Source organism: Lepisma saccharinum, chromosome 3 (assembly GCF_977018435.1).
Source record: "Lepisma saccharinum chromosome 3, izLepSacc3.1, whole genome shotgun sequence".
NCBI lineage: Eukaryota > Metazoa > Arthropoda > Insecta > Zygentoma > Lepismatidae > Lepisma > Lepisma saccharinum.
This window is the reverse complement of record NC_139231.1, coordinates 66,212,397-66,237,230: the sequence shown is the minus strand read 5'-3', so window position 1 is coordinate 66,237,230 and position 24,834 is coordinate 66,212,397. Positions and strand designations below refer to the sequence as shown.

The 24,834-nt window shown below is 37.8% G+C and overlaps 1 protein-coding gene across 1 annotated transcript in view; it reads right to left on the bottom strand.

Annotated features, from left to right (window-relative positions):
• Nucleotides 1-24,590, bottom strand: part of LOC145985827 (serine protease inhibitor dipetalogastin-like) — a 30,359-nt gene extending 5,769 nt beyond the window's left edge. Inside the window, exons 1-6 of the mRNA XM_083119919.1 lie at nt 24,506-24,590; nt 20,985-21,230; nt 16,281-16,415; nt 14,684-14,842; nt 13,663-13,806; nt 7,959-8,135 (exon numbers count right to left, since the gene is read on the bottom strand). Of these exons, the coding sequence (XP_082976045.1) occupies nt 7,959-8,135; nt 13,663-13,806; nt 14,684-14,842; nt 16,281-16,415; nt 20,985-21,230; nt 24,506-24,539 (895 nt within the window). The 5' untranslated portion in view covers nt 24,540-24,590. The remainder of the gene's footprint in view (nt 1-7,958; nt 8,136-13,662; nt 13,807-14,683; nt 14,843-16,280; nt 16,416-20,984; nt 21,231-24,505) is intronic.
• Between the last annotated feature and the right edge of the window lie 244 nt (nt 24,591-24,834).

The following is a 24,834-nucleotide window of genomic DNA, read 5'->3' as shown; positions in this document are numbered from 1 at the left end:
GTTTCTGGTGTTACTAGTGTGATAACTCCTTTTGTGTATGAGTTTGGGCTTTCTTAGAACATAAGTATAGAGGGTGTATCATAAGTAATAACACAAACTGACACACGATAATAGAAGCAAAAATGTCTCAATAAACATGGGTCTGCAAACGAGCCGTTTTCGAAATAATTGCGAACGTGTGGTTACAAGCCGCCACTGACTTCATTCTTTGTAAACGTCGTCCTAGTTGGTAAAATGCTAATAATGTGTGCGAATGTGTGGTTAGAAGCCGTCACTGATTGCATCTTGTAAACACCGAGTGCTTTACTCATTGCGCGTTCCGAGGTTTTCCGAGAGGTGGTGTTGTTATCAAACAGGATGGATGCAATCAGTACACAGTCTAATCGTACTGTGGGAGTCACGTCAGTTGTGATGGGTAGTGAAAATGGAACCTTACTGTATTATAACATTTTACCAACTAGGACGACGTTTACAAACAATGAAGTCAGTGGCGACTTGTAACTACACATTCTCAATTATCTCGAAAACGGCTCGTTTGCAGACCCATGTTTAATAAGACTTTTTGCTTCTATTGTCGTGTAATTTCAACTGTATCAGTTTGCGCTATTACTTATGATACACCCTGTATATATACTAAGTGTTTCTAAATTATATTATAATTTTATCATAAGATTAAATGGTAGGATCATTTATTGATCATAAATAAATAGGATCAATATTCTAAGGTACTGTAGTTTAGTGACTGGTAACATATACAAATTTGCATACCCCCCCAAAAAAAACCTACCTCCCGAAATGAAATCACAAATACGCCACTGAGTGGACATCACCCCGAAAGCAAAAAGCTTAATTCGAGAAACATATCATGTTAATGGGATCTTATGCTGACATGAAGCAAGGGACAAGATCGGAAAGTCTGATGATTACGGTGAAAAACCTGCCTTGCCTATTAAAGCAGAAAACGATGAATAATGAAAAATTACTTTGTAAATCGACTGAAAGTCGTGTGCGACTGAGGCATAACTTCACCCTGGATCAAATTCTGGTGTCCAGTAAAGCATATCGAACACTGAGATTCAGGGAAACACGGAGAAACGCGGCATCAGAACTTCTGTTGTCTGCTTCTATCGAAATCAAATGATGTAACGCGAACTACAGCGAAACGCGCGGAACCGAAGCGCAGAATTTCCGTGCCAGAAGTCTGCAGGTTTCTAGGGTGGAAAATTTCCGTTGGCCGCGTCTCCAAATGCTCCCTCGTCTCTTCGTTTAGCTTCGGCAAGCGTGATACTCGGCCCCGCTGTAGCCGAGAATGGAAAATGTTCCGTTCGGCACCGTGGTTCGGACGTGGCGACGCTGTATACATGGGCGGACAAGCGGTTAAGCTTGAGGCTGTGTTTACTCTGTCCCGAGAAAGCGAACGGAAACAAGTCTTCTGCGCAAGTATGACTCGAGAAGGCACTACCAATGAACGGGGGAGATGGGACGTGAGTCCATGGAGAGGATAACGTTCCTGCAGCCACCAGCTGCAGCGTGCACTGCTTTGTTCCACCCACTCCCTTTCTCCCCTTCTCTACCATTATCCGCGGCCTTGCTCCACAGATTCCCGTGACAGAGTGTAGAACCACAGCTCCGTATAACATCTATCCTATATTATTTCGTTTCGCTAATATATAAACTAACGCCTCCAATATGAAATTGGCTTCTATTACGTCCTTTATCAAATATGAGGGAATGGGGGCGTTCCGCTCCATGTGTGGGTGTTCGCACTTAAAGCTTGCGAACTCAGATCGAAATATACCCGGAGTTCTTTCCATGAAAAATGGGGAAGGGTAATATGAACACGCGGCTGAGAGGCCGAGGGGCTAATGTCACTGTGAGAATGAGAGTCAGCTGTAATAAATGCCGTCGGCACGCGGAACGGAAGACCTCGGATCGGATTTCTTATCATTACGTATCTGCTTTTTCATCAGGTAGAGAGGAGCACTTGCAATTTATAAGTGAGAAATACAGGGTGATTCAGAAATCACGCGGCCATACTTTCGATTCAAAACTGCAAGCTGTATTCACACAGTCCCGCTTGCCTTGTAAAACCTCGCTCACTTGTAAATTGTTAACTATTTAGCTTGTCTGGCGAATGTGACGTCTACAAATTTATCATTGACTCAATTGTACTCTGTTTTTCAACCAATTTATGGGGAGACGGCTAGGTCTGGGTATTTGTTTTTCTTATTTTAATTTTTTTCGTTACTCAGCGCCGCTTTTATGCCACTCTTGGCTAATTGCGACGATGATGAGAATGAGTGATGACATGATAAAATAGATGAAGCAACACTCGCAGAGAACACCCATTCTCAGGCTTGGATTCGAATACGGAATCCTGGCTTAATTTTCTATTTTTCTTCATATTATTTCACTTTGCTTTTCTGCTGCTTATGTTTCGTCGCGAGGAAATTGTGATTGCATTATATCCATGAACGATTACTTTAAAAGAATACCCTTTCCTCGGTCAGGTTTAGAATCTGAAACACATGATAGGAGTCGTAAATCAACATGATAGGAGTCGTAAATCAACTATACCCTGTCCCGGGAATCTCTGGAGCGAGAGAACGAAAGGAAGTCTCTGCGCAAGTAGTGACTATAGAGGGTTCGACCAATCAACACGTGTGAGGGAACAAGATACTTGCCCTCTCACTTTCTCCCCTTCTCAACCTTTATGTGCGGTCATGCTCCAGAGATTCCCGGGATAGAGTATAGCTAATGTTTGTTGCTCTTTAATAGGTGAAGGCCACACTCTCTTCCCTCTAACTCGTTTTACCTTCTCTCCAACCTCGTCACACAATCGCTCAGTGTTGCCTGCCTATTGATTTCCCACCAACTGTCTTGACAGAATTTTCATGTAACAAGGTAGTCTGTGCTGGGAAATTTTAATTCTCTTAGAAACGTAGATAAAGAACACTTGTCAGTGAGTATTGTTCAACAATACTTTGATAACAATTGATCTATAAGTTGCCTTTTTCATTGACTAAGGAATACAACAATCACAATGCGTTTGGTCAAATGATCTTGTCCCACAATATGTTTCATCAGCTTTCGTGGCTAAATTGTCGATATTATTTTAAGTCTGAGAGATAACTGAAACTTTTCTGGTCTTTTACAGTAGTTCTCACACGCAATCACTTCCGGCACTCCACTCCGACACCCTACAGACTTTACTACCGCCCTACTGACTGGAGTACCCCGGCTCTATAATGTTGAGATATGCTTAACCGTACTCTAGTGACAATCAGTTTTCTTCTACTAACGGCATTTTAAAGTGAATGGAAAAACAATACTTACTGCTTATTAACTGCAAATTAGTATAATTCTTACACCAAGTTAACATATTTATGCTTGCAAAAGAACGGAAAGAAATAACAGTTTGCGCATTTTTTGTATTTAGTATCGATTTATTTTCACTTTTGAAAAATTGTGACAAGGAGAATGAATGCAGAATAAATGAAATTGATGAAGAGCAACTCGCCCATGGCCAGGCCGTGATTCGAACAGAAAACCTTTGGTAGTAAGACAATTACTCAACACACACAGCCACTGAGTCCGATTTATGAAATAAGTCATCTTATTATACTACTTTGATGTACCATAGAATTTGTGTTATTAATTCCCAATAAAGTCCGATAAAGAGATCGAAACTGAATAACTTCAAACCTGAACTACTTATACTCTGTCCCAGCAATCTGTGGAGCATGGCAGCAAGGTAGAAAAGGGGAGAAAGCAAGTGAGCAGAGCAAAACAATATGCTCTCCTGTTAACGGCTGGTAGTTGCAGCCGCATTTTCTTTTTCATGCACTCATTTCCTCTCTCACGTGTTTATTGGCCGAGCACTCTCGAGTCACTACTTGCGCAGAAACATCTTTTCGTTCTCTTGCTCCACAGATTCCCGGAATAGATTATACCTACTAGCATAAGCACGCATGAGCAAGATTACAAATGGAAATAATGTTTCACACAAAACAGAGTATTGATTCTGTGATGTGGTGCATCAAAAGGGCGGTGCTTCACCCAGCGGTTGCTGAGAAGTTGTGCTTTGAATTAGTTTCGCACGTTCTTTTACAAGCAGTAAAAGTAATGGTAGTTTAATATTAAATACAGAGATGGCGTGGTCTGCATGTAAAATCCACTTCTCGTCGAAAACAGTTACACAAGAAATATCAATAAGAAGAGGATATTACTAATAGAATATAGTCCGTGGTTCTGCGAAGTTGAATTCTAATGTTTTACATAAAAATCTCAGCTAATATGTGTTGCTCTAGAATACTCAATTAAAACGGATTCCTTAGAATTCGTTTTTAACAGCGCTTAAGATACCTACTGAGCGCGACAAAGTCTTATCACAGGATCACTTACTATTTTGAGAATAACACGAGTTTTCCGAAGGCCCATTTTAATAGGAACTTGCAATACATCTAGTTAATTAACTGCGAGAGGATGAAGTACGAAAGACTTGTCTTCCATCCTAGTTCAGGTAATGGTAAAATACAGTTGCTAACCATAAAGGTAGAACTTTCGCGTTTGCACATTATACGCGTATGTGCGACATTCTATGAACTACCGCAAAATAACATTTTAAAGCCATGATTACGTTAATTTAAAGTTTACTCTTCCCCTATGTTGTTGTCTCCTTGTTCTACTTCGTTAAAGGATTCCCTCATTACGCAATTTTTCGACAGCACAGCTCTTGCCCTTTCTAACAGTACTGATAGTTGAATTATATCGGTTATCTATTAAAAAATTGTCAATTGTAAACACACTGCAGGAATTTTACTTTCAATTGCCTCTGCGGACACCACGTAACACAAACCTATTTTACACAGAAAAACCTAGACTGGAAATTCAAAGGAATTCCTTCTTCTCCAGACATCCCTCCCATCAAGTGTTGGTCTATTTTCCTCAGAGTATGCCTTTCGGTCTTCCATAAGAGCAAATGCTGGTATATAATTTCAAATAGTGTCATCTTTCACATTTTATTCTTAAAATTAATTTTTGTGTTATTTTGTTATCTTCATTTTTTTTATTTTCATTGACGATTTCAGCGTAAAATATGCATTGTGTCTGAAATTTTCTGAATATATAAGTAACTCTTATCAAAAAAATGTTTCATTTTGCATATAAAGTGCATATTTCTGAGAATTTGTGAAGATTGCTACTTCTCTTAGCAAAGTGAAAACGTTTTTGAAATTCGGAACTAGTTTGTATGACTATTAAAAGATGCGTCTCCTCACTTAAGCCCTAGCAATCAACCACCATATGGATGAAATCAAGATCACTTCAATACAGTGAGAGTCGGAAGGAGGATATGGCTTGTTGGATGACAGGACATTGCTGGAATCTTGCCCTTTAAGACTTTCTCTTTTAATTTCTCCTTCTCTCTCTTTAATTCGCTCTTTCGCTTTCTCTCTCAATTTCGCTGCAATGAAAGAAGGATTTCCAATTGTATAATTTTGGTAGAAGTAAAAACGAATAAAATGCACCAAACGACCGCGAAGAAGTAAAATGCACAAATACCAAACCACTCATGACATCCATAATCTTTGTGATTTATGCTGATGTTTGTTGCGTATTGTATTTACTTTAGACAAAAATTGTAACGTTTGACTATTACAGTGGTTTAAGAAGTGAGATTATTATTTACACAAGACTTTGTATAGTTATTAAACATTGAATTCAGTGTTAAGAATGCAAATATACAATCTTCCAGCTACAAAGTCCAATTTGAGGATGTGACATAGTATCTTAAAATTATATTTGGAACCATTGTTTGTAGTTCAGCAGAGTCAACTAATCGTAACAAAACCCATTAGTTAACTCTCTCGCATTTCTAAACTCAACGTTTGTTGTCACTAGCACATTGGGGGCCAAAACTGGGGGGGAGGGGGCAATTTACTTTCTTTTTGGTAGACAAAGCTTAACATTAAGAGACCACAGTGCGGTGGGAAAAAGTGGCAAAAATTGGGGGGGGGGGGACCAGACCCCCCATCCCCAATCGCTGCCACTGGTCGCAGGAGTACACTTCTTTCATCTGTCTGTATGTTGTGCAAGATCTATCCAAGATATGTTTCTCTTTTGGCATAATTTAAGTTCAAAGCCCGGATTGAACTAGCATTATTACTTTCGGACCTTCTTATTTAACTTGTAAATTTGGAACATTATTATTGAAAATTAAATAGGCTCCACTTTTAATGGTTTTTGAGGTATAATCTACACCATTAGCATCCGGAAAAGGGTATTGCCAACTAAAAGATCTGTAAAATCAAAATTAATGACAACGTGTGATTTGTTATTTTATCAGAAGGGGAATGGACTAAGTGGGTATTATCTTAATAATCTTATAGATGTTTGCCAATACCTCTCCAGATAACTGAGGACTAATAGTGTTAAACGTTGTAAGTGCCAAAAGCGAAAGTGTTGGTTGGGAAATCGCATCGTTTCGCACATCAGCCCGTAAGAACGTGCACACTAGTGACCTCTTTACACGCCCTTTGAACTACTTAGAGTGCTACCAGCAGCATTTCACGTGCATCACATTATAAAGCATGGCACATTTCACAGTTTAACGTGGAAAACTGTGTTTCAATTATTGTGGCACTTACAGCGTTTACCAATTTTAGTCTTCAACTATTAGTAATACGCTTCTATTAATTTGAACCTTGCATGCTGTATCCTTTCTACCGATACTTAGACGTTAATTGCTTAAAATCTACTTTCGATTAAAATGGAACACAGAGTTAAATTCTAAATTCAGACAATAAGGAAATAACATAAATCAGTTTAATGGAGGAAATGGATGAAACTGTTGCTGCAGTTTCGTTGGTTTGCCAGATGCTTAGACTTGATCCATTTTGTTGCAAGTTTTTCTTCAACAAGGCAATTGTACTGGATGTCCGTTTATTGGAAAATCAGAAATAAAATAAGAATTAATAGCAATATAAATATCAGTGTTGCCAACGATTAACGTTCTATATTTAAAAAATGCTTCACAATATATTGTACATTTTTATTGTCTAAAATTAACTGAACTTAACTGGAACTGAACAGGTATGATAGATTAAATAATATAGCTTAACAATGCAGTGGTCTCGCGGATAACAATCGTGATCCACTCGTATAATATCACGTGCTATTGCAGTTTGACAACACACTTGACTTTGGCTCCCAGTCTACCTTCCTGAAACAGTTCAGGGACTATGTTCGTGCCGCAGTTATTTGAAATTTATACATTGTTGACTTGTTATTAGAGATCATATTTTAGTTCATCACAATAGTGATCCACGGGAATGTAATAATTAGTATTTCAATATAGGATAAGTACTTGTTTCTAAAATCTGTTATAAATATATAAAGTGGGTGTGTCCAGACCCCTAAAAACCTATTTTTGATTTTTGGGGGGAAATAAAATTAAAGAAAGGAAGATTCTAATACATGTATTTTTGTTTGGTTTCATCACAACCAAATGTAATGCACCAGGTTTAGAATTTCCTCTCTACTGTAATGTGTTGAGTGAAATAACATGATTTTGTGTTAAGTGACCCAGAATACTTAAAAAAGGACATTCTCGCTATAAAACCGGATAACTTTTGAAAATAATAGGTAAAAAACAATAATATTCTATGGACCACAATAGTGATCCGCGCGACCAATAGCGGGAGTTTTTTTCCGCGCGACCACTGCAGTGTTAAATATTCAGTGGGTGCGAAATAATTACCCGTGTCATTCATAACCAGAGGGTGGGATGGTTCAAGGCTCCCCTGATTACTCGTTCAAATCGCACCCTGAGTGACAGAATATTACACAATGCCTTCATGAAACTTGTCCTAGGTAAACCGTAGTTCAATATACATATTCAAATAAAATATACTTATTGTAAACCTTGTAATGATGGTTGTGAAGGAAAGCTTTCTTACCTGCACCCCACTTATTAAGGCATTCGATCTCCCTGCGACTTTGGTAGGTGATACCGTTCGTTGCGCAGAGCTTTTCTTGACGGAAGCAGGACTGCCACTGTCGGCTTCTGGACTCTCTGGGTTCACATACTGAGTTGTTGTCCTTCTTACATGCACCTTCATGCGTCACCTTTAGATCTAAGAAAAAATCATTCTATTCAATTTTCTTTCCCTCCTACTTTTCGAAAACGTAAAACCTAATTCGGTTTTAGAATTTATTTGATTTATACTATTAGCTATATTGCTACTGCATTTAGAAATAGCAGAATGTGTTTAATCTTTCGAACATAATTAGCAACTAATTTTTAATGCTTATTGTTAACATAAATATAAATCATTCGTTGATATTGACTTGAGACGTATTTGTTTGTTTGATTTAGTTTAATTAACGTCTCATTTCTGCCACCTATGGCTAATTGCGACTATGGGGATGGATGGTGATAAGATGAAGGGACAAGCCCAAACGTGGGCTACATAACAAAGCTCCACAGAGGGTTGCACTGTTGTAAGCACAGGCGCCAGAGCTTTGTTGGCCTGCAGTATTGCAGTTACCTGGTTGTACTCGTACGTAGATGTAAGGTTGGCTTGGGTGGATTCTCAAAAGGTCACCCCTTACACCTCCCAAACAATTTTGTAACTCTGTACTTGTGATCTGATTTCATGTTATATGTTTGGGTATAGTTGCGTGTATGTTGTGGACAGAGAAGGAGATCTTGCGAAGAATAAGAATACTGTAGTGTCTTGTTTCGTCATGAAATTCCGAGGCGGGCCTCCCCGATGGCGTAGGGGTAACGCCGTCGTCTTGTAATCACCGGGTTCGATACCTGGTGGAGGTACATAGTGGTTCGGATCCCATTTTCAACTGTAGGTCTAGTCCAGACTACCCTATCTGTGAGTAAACTGGGCTTAGAAAACTCAAATCAAATTAAATAAAGTGAGTGAGAAAGGGTCACCTTCCTGTCCACGTTCGGTGCACTCAGGACTACCGTGATGAGGTTGTACTAAAAGAGATTTCGTCGATTAAAGGAAAGTGTCAATTTCTACCTAACATCCCCAGAGACACCAAATAGGTGTCATCAACAATATGTCTCTGTGTGTGTATATGTAGATACATATGTTTACACTACATTTCAATGTTGGCTTGCAATTGTATTAAAATAGGATATAAACGAAAACGAATAATTTGTGTTTTCTTGTTAATTTTCTAGTAAAATTGGCGCTGCCAATTGAGGTTATGAACTAATTATTAGGGCTGAGCCCTTTGAACCGATACCGATACTTGAAAATTGCAATGATTAAAATTTATTCAAGATATTGACCAATATTGGTGTGTAAATATTCCTCTTCAATCATATGCATCAAATTACCGAAAAATTTGCTTTATAAAATATTCAAGAATTACATCATAATATTAAAATTCTGGTCAACAGCCAAAATGCGACATGAGTGATATATACAATTTCTAGTCAATATTGGTCCCCTAAATACGAAACTGTCATTAAAAATGGCAATTGACTAATTATAATTGAGTTACAGGGCATTGTTGATTTGGAGAAGTTCCCTATATATATGGTATTGCATAGCTGTAAGAAGTAAATGTTGAGTTTTTCTTTTCTTTTCTTATCTTTATTTATTTGTTGTAAGGGAAGGGGGAACTGTTCAAGACCAGCCTCAAAACCTCTTTATTCATTATTTTGTGAGGTGTTCATTTGTGCAGACGTGATTGTGGCTTTATAAAACTAGGTTGAGTGTGTGCATTTATCGAAGATCGTGTTTGCGTATTACGTGGTCCGTTTATGGTAATGTTTGCATTTAATTAAATTGCGGAGTGATTGGCAAAAAATGGCACGTAAATACATTAACAATGCTAACAATTTCTGTTATGTTTGTGATCAAATTGTGTTTTCTGGACAGCGGAGTAATATTACCCCTGCTGTAAGAACAGCCTACAGTCTGTATTTCTGTAAATACTGCAAATTCGGAGATGAAGATAAGACTTGGGATCCACATTTCTGTTGTAAGACCTGCTACACGAATCTGCTGGACTGGTTGAATCACGGAAGACCATCGATGCCATTTGCTATTCCCATGATTTAGTTGGAGCTCACAAATACAACGTATGTCCAATACTAAAAAGAAGACAATTGTATTTCCAAATATTCGTTCTGCTACTCGTCCTGTGGAGCATAGTAATGAACAACCTGTTCCAACACCCCCTGAATCCTATTCTGTTGTCTCACAAGACATCTACAGATTCTGACTTTGCAGGTGAAGTTAAACTTACAGAACAGCACAAGGTTAGCCAGAGTGAAATAAATTATTTAGTGACAGATCTTGAACTTTCAAAAGTCAAGGAAGAACTATTAGCCTCCAGACATCAAAAATGGAATTTTCTGGCTAGTAATGTGAAGGTGTCATTTTATCGTCACCGTCAGAAAAAAAGTTTGAAGAATACTTTTCTACCGAAGGAGATCTGATATACTGCCGTGATATTAATGGTTTATTAGGGGCTATGGGCATAAAGCACATCTGTGAGGAGTGGCGGTTGTTCATAGATGTATCGGTATTAAGTCTAAAAGCTGTACTGCTTCATAACAGCAATCAATTGGCGTCAATCCCTATTGGTTATTCTGTGCAAAAGAAAGAATCGTATGATAACCTAAAATTACTCCTTCAATCAATTAAATACAACAACTACAAATGGAAAATATGTGCAGATTTGAAAGTCATTGCTATTTTAACTGGACTCCAACACGGATATACCAAATATTGATGTTTCCTCTGCGAATGAAATAGCAGAGACAGAGCTTCTCATTTCATTAAAAAGAATTGGCCATTACGTCAAAGTATGGAAACTGGAAATATGAATGTGCAAAATGAACCTCTTGTTGAATCTGAAAATATCATACTTCCTGCACTTCATATAAAGCTTAGACTGATCAAAAACTTTGTCAAAGAGTTGGATCGAAACTCTTTGGCATTCAAATATCTACTTAACAAATTTCCAAAAATCAGTGATCAGAAGAATGAAGATCAAGGAAGGAATTTTTGTGGGCCCTCAAATTCATGAACTTCAATAGGACGAGATCTTCGAACACCTGCTAAGTGATGTTGAGAAAGGTGCATGGAGTTCTTTCAGAGAAGTCTCAAATAATTTCTTCGGAAACAAACGTGCTGAAGACTATGAAAAACTTGTAAATCATTTGGTTTCATCGTATCAAAAAATCGGTTGCAATATGTTCCTTAAATTGAATTTTCTACACCCTCATCTCAATATCTTCCCGAAAAGTTGTGGGGAGGTAAGTGATGAACACGGTAAGTGTTTCCACCAACAAATATCTGTAATGGAGAAAGATACCAAGGGAAATGGAGTACAGGAATGCTTGCCGACTATTGCTGGACAGTAACCAGGGATAATCCTGAACTTCACTACAAGAGGGAAGCAAAGAGGAAGCGGATTGAATCCTACGTAAGTAGTAAAGAACAAACCATACAGTAGTATAGTAGAATATATGTATTTTGTGATTGATGTAAAAACTTTGATTCATGAATTTACTTGGAAAAGGCAAATGGAAATGTACCCACGTTTTGTACTGTTCGTATAATACAGTTAAAGCGTAAAAGTCATATGCACACCAAGCATACGTCATTCCACTACGTTACAACATTGGGAACCCCCACTTTTCGACAATACCTCGTATAATTCTTAAACCAGAAGTTGAGTGGCATTTTCATTGTCAATTTCGTGTTTAGCATCATGGATTGTTAATGAAATAACAATAATAACAATAATCCATGTCTCAAAAAAAAAAAAAAAAAAAATTGTTGACCAGTATAATAATAGTTTCTTGTGCAAGATTGGTACAAAATAAATAGAAAGTTTGAATTTTGCATAATTTCTAGGCTAATTAAACACCGCGAAAGTGTCGTGCCGCATTTTTGCGGGGCCAGCGAGAGACCAATATGCCGTAGAAGTATCGGCTGGTATCGGCAAATGAATTTCAGCCGATACTTTCCGATACCGATACATCGGCATCGGTATCGGCTCAGCTCTACTAATTATGTTCCCAAACAGGAAGCAAGCCTGGCATACAATGATAATTTGTGAATGTCTGAAAAATAATAAGAAAGAGAATGTAACGCATATAGCAGTGTTCGGAAAGTTATTTTTAAAATTAACTGAGTTATAGTTTATAATTATAAAAAGTAACTAGGCTTCAGTTACTGGTATTGAAAAGTATCTGTAAGTTACATTTAGTTACTTCATACTGGAAAGTTTATTTCAATGTATTGCAATTAAAGTGATCATTAATTGTAACAAAATAAATAGTTATATAGAAACTTACATGTGTTTTATTTATGTTTCTAGTATTTAATATGTCTTCATATTTTTATATTACTACGACAAATAAAATAAATGATGGAACAAGTTCTTATTGAATTATTTTAGTTCTAAAAATCGTTTGTGTTCCAGAATAAATTCCACTTGCCCCTGTTTCTTTCTCTTCTATTCCAAGCTCAACAAGATCCAATTCTTCGACAATGCATTTCACCTAGTTCGACTACCATATTCGAAATAAATGCTGCAATTCATCCAATATACTGAAATCTTCGCGCACAATTAGACATGACGAATATCAATAAAGCGTGGATGTTCAAAATTGTACATGCGACGAAGCGTAGCTTCTTTGCCTTAGGCGACTGCACGAAAATCCTTTTACCTTACACGTAGGCCGTGTTTGAAACGTACAAGACCGTACTTGAAGCGAATATCCTCCGAGAATGGTCTCGCAGTTCGGTCTTGAAGTCTTGGACTGGAAGTGAAAGTCTTTCGAATTGCACTTCGACAGCAGCGCCAAATACGATCAGTAGATAAAACTGAGGACGTGTTTTTTTTTTTTTTTTTAATCCACTTCTTTTTCACCATAGATATCACATAGCATTTCAAAACGTTCTCATACATTCATTTCCACACATTAGAAGAACTTCAACCAAGAACTTGCTGACTTTCTACCTCCGTGATTTCAAACAAATGTACGACGAGTTCAGGAGTCAAGTACTCAAGCCTGCAACGATGCGTGATCTGTGCTGTGGTCTCGATTCCTCGTTTAATTGGCGCTTTCGAACTGTACTAGGTGACGTCACTTCCGACAAGACCATACTTCAAGCCTGTTCTTTGTACCTTTCCGACACAGCCATAGTTGAAAGCAGTTGCCAAATTAAGGTCTTCAAGTTATCATCTAAAGTGCACAGTAAGGCTAATCGAGACTGAGCCTACAGTTTAAAGTGGGATCAGAACCACTATGAGCCTCCACCGGGAATCGAACCCAGGACCCCTTGATTACAAGGCGACAAGGCCGCAAACTTACTGTTGATAAGTTACTTTTCTTGTAAAAAAAGCTCTGTTACAGCTACTTACATTTGAAAGTAACTAGATCCAGTTAGAATTACTTAAAAAGTAACTAGATCCAGTTAGAATTACCTAAAAGTAATTATTACTTCTATGGTACGTGTAAGTAACTAGTTACTCCCAATCACTGCATATTCTAAATCAGATAGGCAAGATTCATCAAGGTGTTTCTATCTCCTTATTTTACTAGGCTTTTAAACTTCTGTACGTACGTTAATTGGGAGTGGAGTAATAGTATAAAAATACGGTACTTACCGTCACGCTTCCATGGTGAATATGTTTGGGAATCGCATTTCAGTATATCCACATTCGCATATGTTTCATTATCAGAAGCACAAACAGGTTTATAGAGAAGAGACCGTTTGCAGGGGCACTTTCCGGTGTGTTTCAATTCGATACCTTTGTGGAGAAAACATTGTAAATTAATCTTTACATATTATAGCGCTGAGATTTTCCCCAATGACGGTATCCTATCAGAAACGTAAACGTGGTACCAATAGGTAACGGAGAAATTCATTAACGAACAGCAATCTGATTGGTTACTCGACTATCATAGGTAAAGAAATACAGCTAAACCTTACACAATACAGAAAAACCTAACCATGTATATTTTCCAGTATTATTTTACATAGACGTAGCATCCAAAATGTTTTTTTTGAAATTTCAAGGTAATACGGCAAATTTGACTTCAATCATTCCCAACTGTGATTTCAAAATACATTAAGATTTTTATTAATTTTGTGAAAAGAACTTCAGTAAATACCAGAAAACTAAGCAACCTCATTTGAATGCATATCTAGAATATCTATTTATGTATTAGGAACACAGTCAGCTGTCCAATTACAGTGTTCTAAAGAATCCATCCTAATATGCAAAGTTATTACAAAAATAAAGTGAAAGGAGAAAGTGTTATGCCAATTTCCAAGTTACCTTTTATGATTTGCAAGATCAGAGATTGTCGCGAAAATGAATTGAAAAGATTCTTATAATAATAAATAAACAATCTTTACATGGGATAAACTTGACGATAGACTAAACACAGGTATAGGCTCTATCTACTAAGTTACAAGTTGTAAATACTTAGACTGGATGAGGATAACCGATCTAAATACAGATACAAGTGTAGAAGAGTAACATGTGGAATACAAATTTATAATTCTCGCAGGAAGAAAAAATCTTGAGTCATTTTTATAATGAAGTAGATACGAGAAGAGATTAACATGATATTAGAGAAAAATTTGCTACAGGTTGGTGATAGACAAAGACATAAACTTACTCTTTTTATCCTTCTGGGCGTGGCACTTCATTTGCCATATGTTCCTGTAGGTCATTCCATTCGTTCCACAAACAGGGTAATTTAAGAAGTAGTATTGGTTTCTGCAGGGGTTGAAGGGTTGACGGTCGCAAGTGTCGTTTCTGTCTGGTGTTACAGTGTCTGGAAGAAAGATTGGCAAGAAGATATTTGATTCCGGTTGAAGTAAAATCTTAAATGTATTTATTTATTAGGAACACAGGCAACTGTCCAATTACAGCGTTCTAAAGAAAGCCTGTAAACCTATATAAGTTAAGTTATAAAACAATAACACAGACTGGTGAGTTAATAACGTATTTTCCTTCTAGCTCTTATAAATTAAACTGCTTTCATAAAACTATAAGGGTATGTAGAATAGATTCTGTCGGGCTATCGACCACGTGAGTTATGGAAGGGTTTTCAGACTTTCGAGGGATAACGTCACTCTCATCTTTAATATAGAAGTGATGGGAGTGGCGTTAGCTCTTCAAACTTGGAAACCCTTTAGGAACTCACCTGGTCGATAGTCCAGGGGAATCTGCTCATCATTCGTCGCCAGGAAAGCTTCAAGACTTAATATAAATGTATGTGTCGGGCGAGATTAATACGATGGAATGGTATGATTTAATCTGGATATATTTGCTTTCAGCTCTGAATGAAAGCTTAAGGAGAGCCGACGTATTCCGATTTATTACTCCTGTAACAAGAGTTAAACCCCATTTAACACTTAGTGTGGTAATAAATAATTTAGATGTTAATTCTGAGGTTAGGCCAGCCTCAAATGAATGGACATTTGGCTGTGTTAAGTAGCTGTAGAATGTGCTGATCATAAAACCTCCAATATTGCACCTTGAAAGCCCAATAGCAACCTTACTTCTATACCCTGTCCACACTATCTCTGGAGCAAGGCCCGCATAGCGGCAGAGGAAGGGGGAGGGGTCGAGTGGGCAGAGCAAAGGAGTACACTCTACTGCGAAGGCTGGTAACTGCAGTCGCTTCCCCCCTCCAGGAAATCGAGTTCCCTCTCACATGTTCATTGGCGGAGTCGTCTCGCGTCACTACTTGCGCAGAGACTTGTTTTCGTTCGCCTGCTTCAGAGATAGTTGGGACAGGGTATTGTCTTAGTTTTAGTTGCAAAATCATGAAATTCCTTCACAATAGGTATAGGAGTTCAAGTGTATCTGTGATGGAAGAGGTTATAAGTATACATATTTCTTCATTACATAGAGATATGTACGTACAGCCAACGGCAAAGATGGTAGGCAAATTGTCCACCGCTATTTTCATTACTTCCTTATTCTACATCCTGTTTGTTTTAAGGATTGAAACTATGTTAGTTCGAAACAGGCATTTCCCTCTGCTTATTGACGTTTTTATTTAAGTTCATTCGTTATCATCACACTGTGTAATACCGAAGGAAAATGGTGATGGACAATTCGCGTAATGTTTCTTTTGCCGTTTAAAATTGAAATTTTCCTTAAACAAGCAGTAAAATCAAAGATGGTACTGTAAAGTAACAATTCAACACTGTTGTTATTATAAAATATTTTTGCAGTGACGTAGAATATGCAAGTACACTCACAATTAAATCTGTTTCCAAAACACTGGAACATCCATTTGTTGGGGAATGTCCATCCAAAAGCGCAAACTGGTTCCACCGTCGTGTTTGTTCCTGCCACTTCGCAGATGCAGGGGTAGCGCATACGGACAGTTATATCTGAAAATAAAGGAAAGTAGAAAGTGAAATGTGTACAGTACATCTTGATACAGTAAATTTTGCTATCGACGAGTGACGAGGTTTTCTCGGTTAGAAAGAGATGATTTCTGGAAAGCATTCTGAGCTCTCGAAACGTAAGGCCGCTCTCATCTTCTCGGATTGAAGTGAAGGTGTTCTTTCGCGTTAAGGAGCACACGACTTCTGGGTAGGGTCTAGGGATGGTAAAAAAATCCGGAATCTGGATTCCGGAAAATTGGAAATCCGGATTCGAGAAATATACTATTCGGATTTCGAATAAAATCCGGATCTCGGAGCGAGAAGAATTACGGATGCAAGACAGGTTCTTGAGGGATAACGGATTACAGGGGAAGCGAATGTTCTTTGATGCATATTCTCAATAATTGTCTCATGAATTTAACAATATACTCTAATCTACCAACCCAATGTCAGACTGTATTCCACGTAGTACACCCTGGACTTCATTTAGCAGACTAACGAGACTATGGCGTCTGGACTCTCAGCCAGTACAATTTATTTATTTATTTATTTATTCCTTGTTTTGGATGGCGAAGTTAAGGCACAAGCCATTTCTTCCACTTAACCATCTCTACTTTACATTTTATAAATTGCTAACTGTATGTTAAATATATAAAAACTAAAAACATTAAGATTCCAAAAAAAAAGAAAAAAAAGAAAAAAAGAGAAAGACGCAAAAACATAAAAAAATAAAGACAAAAATACATACACACTAAGTAAAAAAATACACGTAAAACATAAACACACACGCAACAAACATAGTCAAATTACAGAAAAAGTCAGTGGGTGTTGTGTCCTACGTGGACCTTTTTTGTGGTTTTGTGATCTGCCCATGTGTGTTTCTGATTGTCCCTTCGTCTGCTTCATCTTATCACAATTCATCATCATCTTCGCGATTAGCCAAAAGTGGAAGAAAAGCGAAGTTAAATATAAATGAGAGAAGTAGGGACGTCATATCAAGATTCACACAGGAAAGATAGATTGATTGAGTTGGTGGTTTGTCCACTTTATGCACAGTAAGGCTAATCGGGACTGGACCTACAGTTTAAAGTGTGATTCGCAAGACAGGAATGATAGCCAAGAGGCTTTACAACAGGTGACGACATCGGTTACTTTCGCTACTTTTTCTAGACGTGAGGGGATAGAGAGAATTTTATTCAAAAGATTTGGTGAACGGATTACCCGTGCACGCAGATGTGTCTTTTAAAACACAGAGAGAGAGGGGGGGCGGGGGTAATTCAAGCATAGAAAAATGGTGGAAGGGAAAAATAAGACCTACAATAGCAATGAGAAAAGGTGAAAGAAATACAAAGGAATTCGGGAGTGGGCGAGGGGATATCTGTGTGGGGAACTCAAACTTTATATCTGACAACACTATATCAGAATTTGGCTCCTGCCCAGCCGGTGAAAATTTTCTGGCGCCGCGCATGAAAGAAGCAGACTGCGCTTAGTAATATAGTAGATTTCCCTTCTTTTATGAAATGGTTGCACTACTTCATGCTTTCATTTTTGACCATAAAATAATTGGTACAGGTTAACAAAAAGTTGGTACATGAGATCAGTTCCGCAACAATATGATGTAATCTGAATATTTTTTTGTACGTACACTGTAAAATGAAATGGTGTTAAAACAACACAGACAGTGGCCCCAGGAAGTCCACACCCCATTTTGGTCAACGTTTAACCTCAGTGGTGTTGAAATAACACAGATAAATGGTAACAATCAACCCTTTTTTAGCACCACTGAGGTGAAACGTTGACCAAAATGGGGTGTAGACTTCCTGGGACCACTGTCTGTGTTGTTTTAACAAAAATATTTTTTTTAATGTATGATACGAGAGCAGCGGCGGCGCCAGTATTAATCTTGTAGGTGAGCTGATGGGGCGTGGAATGAAATTTTCGGGGTGTGATGTTGAAAATAAAGAAAACATGCATCCTTTAACCATTACTTCAAATACCAATCAACATTTAAGAAGCTTTTATGAAAATATGCCAATGAAACTGAAGACTACTAGTGACTTGTTTCAGTTTTGTTTGTTTTGGCCACCACAAGCGCATGATTTGTAACTTGAAACGAACAAAGCTTGTTTATGAAGGCCAATGACTATATACTATGTCTTAAAAAAGAAAATATTTTTTTAACAAAAAAAAATAGTAATGGTGGAAGAAAGACAACAGCCACTAATAATTGTGGAGATGTCCCCCCCCCTAATAGAGGAAAGCAAATGCAGGTTCACTTTCAGATTACAATCAATGTCTGTTATCTACAGTGACAGCGGTGTTACTCCAATGTGACGACAAAATTTTAGTAAGTCATACATAACGTAACATGGCAGATGCGGAGGAAAATTAAGGGGTGCTGAAAAACCCCTTCGCACCTTCTTCCCCGCGCCACTCATGCATGAGAGCAAGAAAAGTTTGGCCGAAAGCAGAAAGAAATATATATGAAATTTTGTGATGTATACGATTTCATTGATTGAGCTCCGAAGCATGTAATCTCAGGAAGAAGATGCAAATGATTATATTCTTTCGGCGTGAGAAAGTGCTTGCGCATTAAACTGAAGCGCAAACTTGTCCAATCTATCAAAATATCGCTCTTGTGTAACTGCTACAACAGATAAGGAGCCATCGAGCAATGTGGGCTTGTTTGGCCGAAACAATGAACCGTTGTACGTACAATACTATGCAACAACTGCAACAACACTGATTGGAAATGTGGTCCGAAATCCGGATTCCCTCTGATATCCGGGTTCCCACCGAAATCCGGATTCCGCCGAAATCCGGATTTCCTCTGATATCCGGATTTTCCTCCGAAACCTGGATTCTCCGTTTTTACTATCCGGATTCCGGATTTTAAAATCCGGATTTGACTATCCCTAGTAGGGTCCCGTTTTGACCAGAACAGTCCTGTTTCCGAAACGTGTCCCGGTCGTCCCGTCGAAATTATTGAAAACCCACCATTCGTCCCGTTTTATAAAAGTCTAGGAGTTAGCGTGAATATCAAATAAATTTGATAGACATTTGATTCTAAAAAAAGATGGAACACAGTGGCAAAACAGCTGGACTGCGTTTCAAGCGCTTCATAACAATCAAAATGTTCCAATGTCGTTGAGAATGTTCGAGCAAATAGCACTTTACTGTTTTAAGTTAGCTCGCTTCCCGAGTTGTATTGCTTTGTGTGAATATTTTCAAAACAAACCTTCAACTACAATTTAAATTCCTGCATCTTGACGAAAACTTAAAAGAAACATCTAGGGTTGTGTGTCCGATTTGTGGGGAGTTTTATGAATGGTTGTTGAAAAATAATGTTGTTCTCAAGAAGATTGATTCTTCTGATAAATAAATACTTCTGGAACTCCTCAACTCCATCGTAGGACTGACATCAAAGGTTGATCAGAAGGGACGAGAAACACCATGTAAGTTGTACAGAGATTATATTAATTAATACGTTTTGACAACGGGAGATATTTCATTTATTGTTTGTAATGTATCATTTATGTGACCCATATTTTAATAATACATAATAATACGTTATTAATAACAATAATTTTATAATTAGGCCTAACCGATTTTTCAGAAATGGAGGGAGTAAACTGTCCTCCTTGGGATGTCCCGTTTTTAGGGGAAAATATTATGGTCACCTACGGGGTAGCCCATCACTAGGAGCTGTCTGTCCATTAATATGGAGCTTCACTTCGATCTTGACACACTTCAGGCACAATATTTCCACACGTTCTAACTTAATAATGTGATAGCCAAAAGCCATGAAAAAATAAGGAAGTTATAGAGTGTCTGAATTTAGAATTACTAAGTTTACGTTGAGATGGACCTAAGGGAAATCGGTAAGGATGGAAAAGATTGGATTGATCTTGCCCAGGATAGGAACAGATGGAAGGATTGTGTTGCTGCAGCCATAAACCTTCGGGTTTAAGATGACTAGAGACTTAGTTAGTTAGTCTGTATTTAGAATTATCTTTCAAATGGATACAAATGCGAAAACACCCCAGCATGTCACTTCCTGACAGTTGCGCTAATATAGTGTAGTGCAAATCTCTATTCCGTCACTACTGAATGCAGAGAACTCTGGCATGAAAAAGGCACATTGCACTGTAAATGATGCTTAGGGGTTTAGGAATATTGATTTTATGTGAAATGACATTTTAGTAGCTTATATTCTTGGCTAGCAACACTAGCAGTCTATATTTTTGGCATATACAGGCAACATGTACCCATGTACTGACAATACAGCTACATGAAAATACCATTAATTAAAAAACTTTTTTCTACAAAAATAATAGCTGAATCTGTCAATTTTACACAGATCATGGCTGGAATAAATTTAGAAATTGAATTCAAATATGCACTCACTGTTCCTCAAAGCAGTTGTCTGAATTTTGCCATTTCTAGTACAAATAGACATGCACCATTTCTTCTAGTACGGATTTTGTTTTTCAAAAAAGGTTGTTGCAAAACGTACCTTTATATCATACCTCAACATACCTTAACAATAAGAACAATTCAAATATACTCAACTCTTTTGAGGATGAGCCTCGTTCTCGCACCGGAGATGCTGCCAATTATGGTAGGTGACGTTGTCGGAACCGCATACGGGCCTTCTGAACCTGCCGTAGCTGCAGTTACCAATAGTATTAGGCTCTTCTACCACATGTAAGCTCCTTCTCTGCCTGAGAGACGAATACTCCTCTTCTTCATAAGGTTCTTTATAATGCTCTTCTCCAAGGAACTCGTCGCTTTCAGGAAATTCACCATAGGCTGCAACTGGAGAAGATGAAACACTGTTAGGGACTAAAGGAGCAGGGTTGGAGTCTGGCAAATTTTAACAATCAGGACGTACAAAGTATGAACAAAAATAGCGTATTTTCTACTCTACAAGGCTGAGAACTAGTGCTGGGCGATATCAACTTCAGTGTTTGATTGCTATAAAGAATATATTGGTTACTCGTATAAAGGGAGAACGTTATGCAGTCAACTGTAGCGGAGCAGCTCTATTTCCGGGGAATTCTTTTTGACAATGCAAGAAAAATAAACCTTGAATATTTCCTGGCGAAGAAAACTAAAGGGATAAAAGTGCTTTCGGAAAAAAAATACTTCTGCAAGTACTGTTTAACAGTGCATGAATTTGGCGAAAGGATTAATCCCAGGTTCTCTGCTGGCATGATCCAGTTTCGGTATGGAGTACTAACGTTCTGTTATCCGATAGAAAACATAAGATCTGTGACAACAATGAATCTGTACTTCTGTAGTGCATGGCTGCATACAAACATTGTAAGATATTTGTCGAGTGCTTGCAGCGCCGAAATAAGGCGTCAATTTAACAAGAAAGTAATGATGAAATGTTTGCCTTGATCTCCATACGATGCCAAATTGTATGGGTGGTTAACGGCGAAAACCAACACATACATACATACATACATACATACATAAATACATATATATATATATATACACACACACATAGATACTCACATTATATAATAATTACACAAGAGTAATAACCAAAGTATTTATTGTAGAATATTTACGACAAATGGAAGTTGTGTATACCTTTACTTTTCCCGCCAACATACAAGCCTCACGTTTCCTAATGGCATCCCTGAATACAATTACAACTTACTTACTTACTTAGTCGCGTCCTCTTCTACCTGCCGGTGTCGAGGGGTTACAGAGAGCTCTCCAGACGTTTCTGTCCAACGCCTTTGCCTGTGCCTCTTTCCATCTTATGCTTCGTTTCTCCAAAATCTCTTTAACACTCATATTCCATGTCTTTCTGGGTCTTCCTTTTGGTCTTGTTCCTTGTGGACGTGCTTCCCATATCTGCTTTGGCAGTCTCGTCTCACTCATTCTGCTCAAATGGCCGAACCATCTGAGTTGATTACGTTCAACTGTTTCTTGTAGTGGCTGAGCATTTAAAGATTGCCGAATGGTTTGATTCCTTATCCGATCTTTCCTGGTTTTCCCACTTATTCTTCGAAGGTACCTCATTTCCATTGTTTGTACACTTTGCAGGTGTTTTCCAGTCATTGTCCAATTTTCACTACTGTATGTAAGTGTTGGTATATAAATTGTTTTATATACAGTGAATTTTGTTTGGGTAGATATTTCTTTTTTGCCTATAAATCCTCGGTTTATCATTTGATATAGCTTTCCTGTCTTCATGATTCTATCTCTTATTTCTTCCTCTTCTTTTCCTTGACTGTTTATAATTACTCCAAGATACTTGAAATTTGTCACTTGTTCTAAAGTTTTGTTATTCAGTTTTATCTTATGGTTTGTCTTTTCTCTGCTAATTATCATTGTTTTAGTTTTCTCTATATTTATTTCCATATTCTTTTTCTTTAATTCTTCATTAAGAATATTTAGGTTATATTGTAAACTAGCCTGTGTATTAGCTATTAGTATAATATCATCAGCGTATATGAGCTCTGTTAGTTTAATTGATTTCATATTCCAGTATCCTACATGGAACTGTTTCATTTTTATATGGCATTCCTTTATTACTTCATCTAATAAGATTATAAATAGATATGGTGATAGTATATCTCCCTGTTTAACTCCTGTTGTTATTTCAAATTCCTCTGACTGGTGGAAACGAGAGCTAAAATCATCTGTACTCAACTCCTGAAACTATCAAGAACATTTCATAACATAGACGTACGCAGACCCTCTCATTAGTGGGGAGGGGGGCAAAAGCCTCGAAAGTTCAGTCGGGAAAGAAAAACCTATTTTTATCTCACTGTTTTAGTTTCATTGCATTGATGTGTGTGTGTGTGTGTATATATATATATGTAGCAACATAGAGGCACCATAACGAAAAAATAAATTTTCTCTGAGATGTGCGACGCTTCCTTTCCTCCAAACAATTGTGTTCACGCATTCAAGACAAAACTGTCTAGCAGCAAGAGTAAAGTACTAGTAGTTATATCTTCTCTCTCTGACAATTTACAATGCATTACAGAAAACAATAAAATTGGGATCGAAGCGAGCAAGAAAATTTTTAGATTCAATGTTTGCAAACTCAAAACAATATTGATTTAATATGAACCAAAAAATTTCAACGCCATGGCGTTCTCTTTTACAATTTTCTTCCTCCAGATCGTTCGGCGCCCAGGGCCAACTCCCGCTGCCCTATAGCTACAGCTGTGAACTTTACAAGACTATAAGAAAAGCAGAGACTGCGAGCGGAGCGATCATGAACATTTTACGAAATGTATTTTTATTTGTATAAAATTTGATATCGAGGTGGCAATTTCTCTTTGTGCCTCTCTGCAGGTGCTCTTAGCCATCTGGAAAAAATAATGCAGGAAAGACGTGAAAACAAATTCCATCTTGAGTATCCTTTTGCCGTGCTACTCTTAGATTCTATTATAGTCTTGCTTTCTTTTATCTCAATGTTTGCCCCCTAGAATTGGTTTCCGTCCAAGGTTGGGGAGGGGAAATGGTCATTGCCTCCCCCCCTGTGGTTGCGGTATTGTACCCCCTTCCCCCGTAGTTGCTTTGAACTTTAATCGGCTTGAAAATATTTTATTTTCTTTAAGAGTATAATATCGTTTAATAACAGCGATAAGATTCCCCTACATTAAATTTCTAGGTGAAAGTATAATAATGTAGGAACATGGACGTCTAGAAGGGGGAGCAAGGATGGCCACATCTCCCCCATAGAAATCGAATGTCAAGCTAAAAGTATATATTTCACACGTATAATTTGATTTCAGTCATAGCAATTTACATTAATGCGATAATTACAAATTCAAGTGTTGTTTTTGAGGGGGCAACACTATTATTGGTGTAATATACCCCATGGAAAAATACCTTGCTTGTTACTCCGTTGAAAAAATCTGCGGACGTCCATGATTAGGAGGGGCAGTTGCCCCCTCCCCCCCCGGTGCGCACGCCTATGTTTCAGAACACTTGCCTAGTCGCCATCACAAGCAAATATCTTCGTCCATGTAATAATTTGTTTCCATTCCCGAGAACAATGCTAATTTCTATATGCCTTTGTAAAAAGTGCACATGGATCTACAAATACTTCATACCTGAGGCTAGACACAATACCAGTACAACCCACATGTCTACTTCGAGGTTCTCACTGAGATTGGATGCGACACGACGTGCATCAACTATTTAAGAAACCGGAAGGGGAGTTGCAATGTTTTTCTGCACCTGGTAATGTCCCTGCGTACAAAAAAATCAGCTTCATCATGAAAATGTTTCCTGCGTAGAAGGCCATCAGAACAGCCACGTACATTGCGAGGAAAATCAGGTGATTTAATCATTCATGTCATCCCTTTGCAGTGCATACGTAATATTATATATGTATTTTTTGTATTATCATATTAACGAATGGTAATATTATTTTGCAACT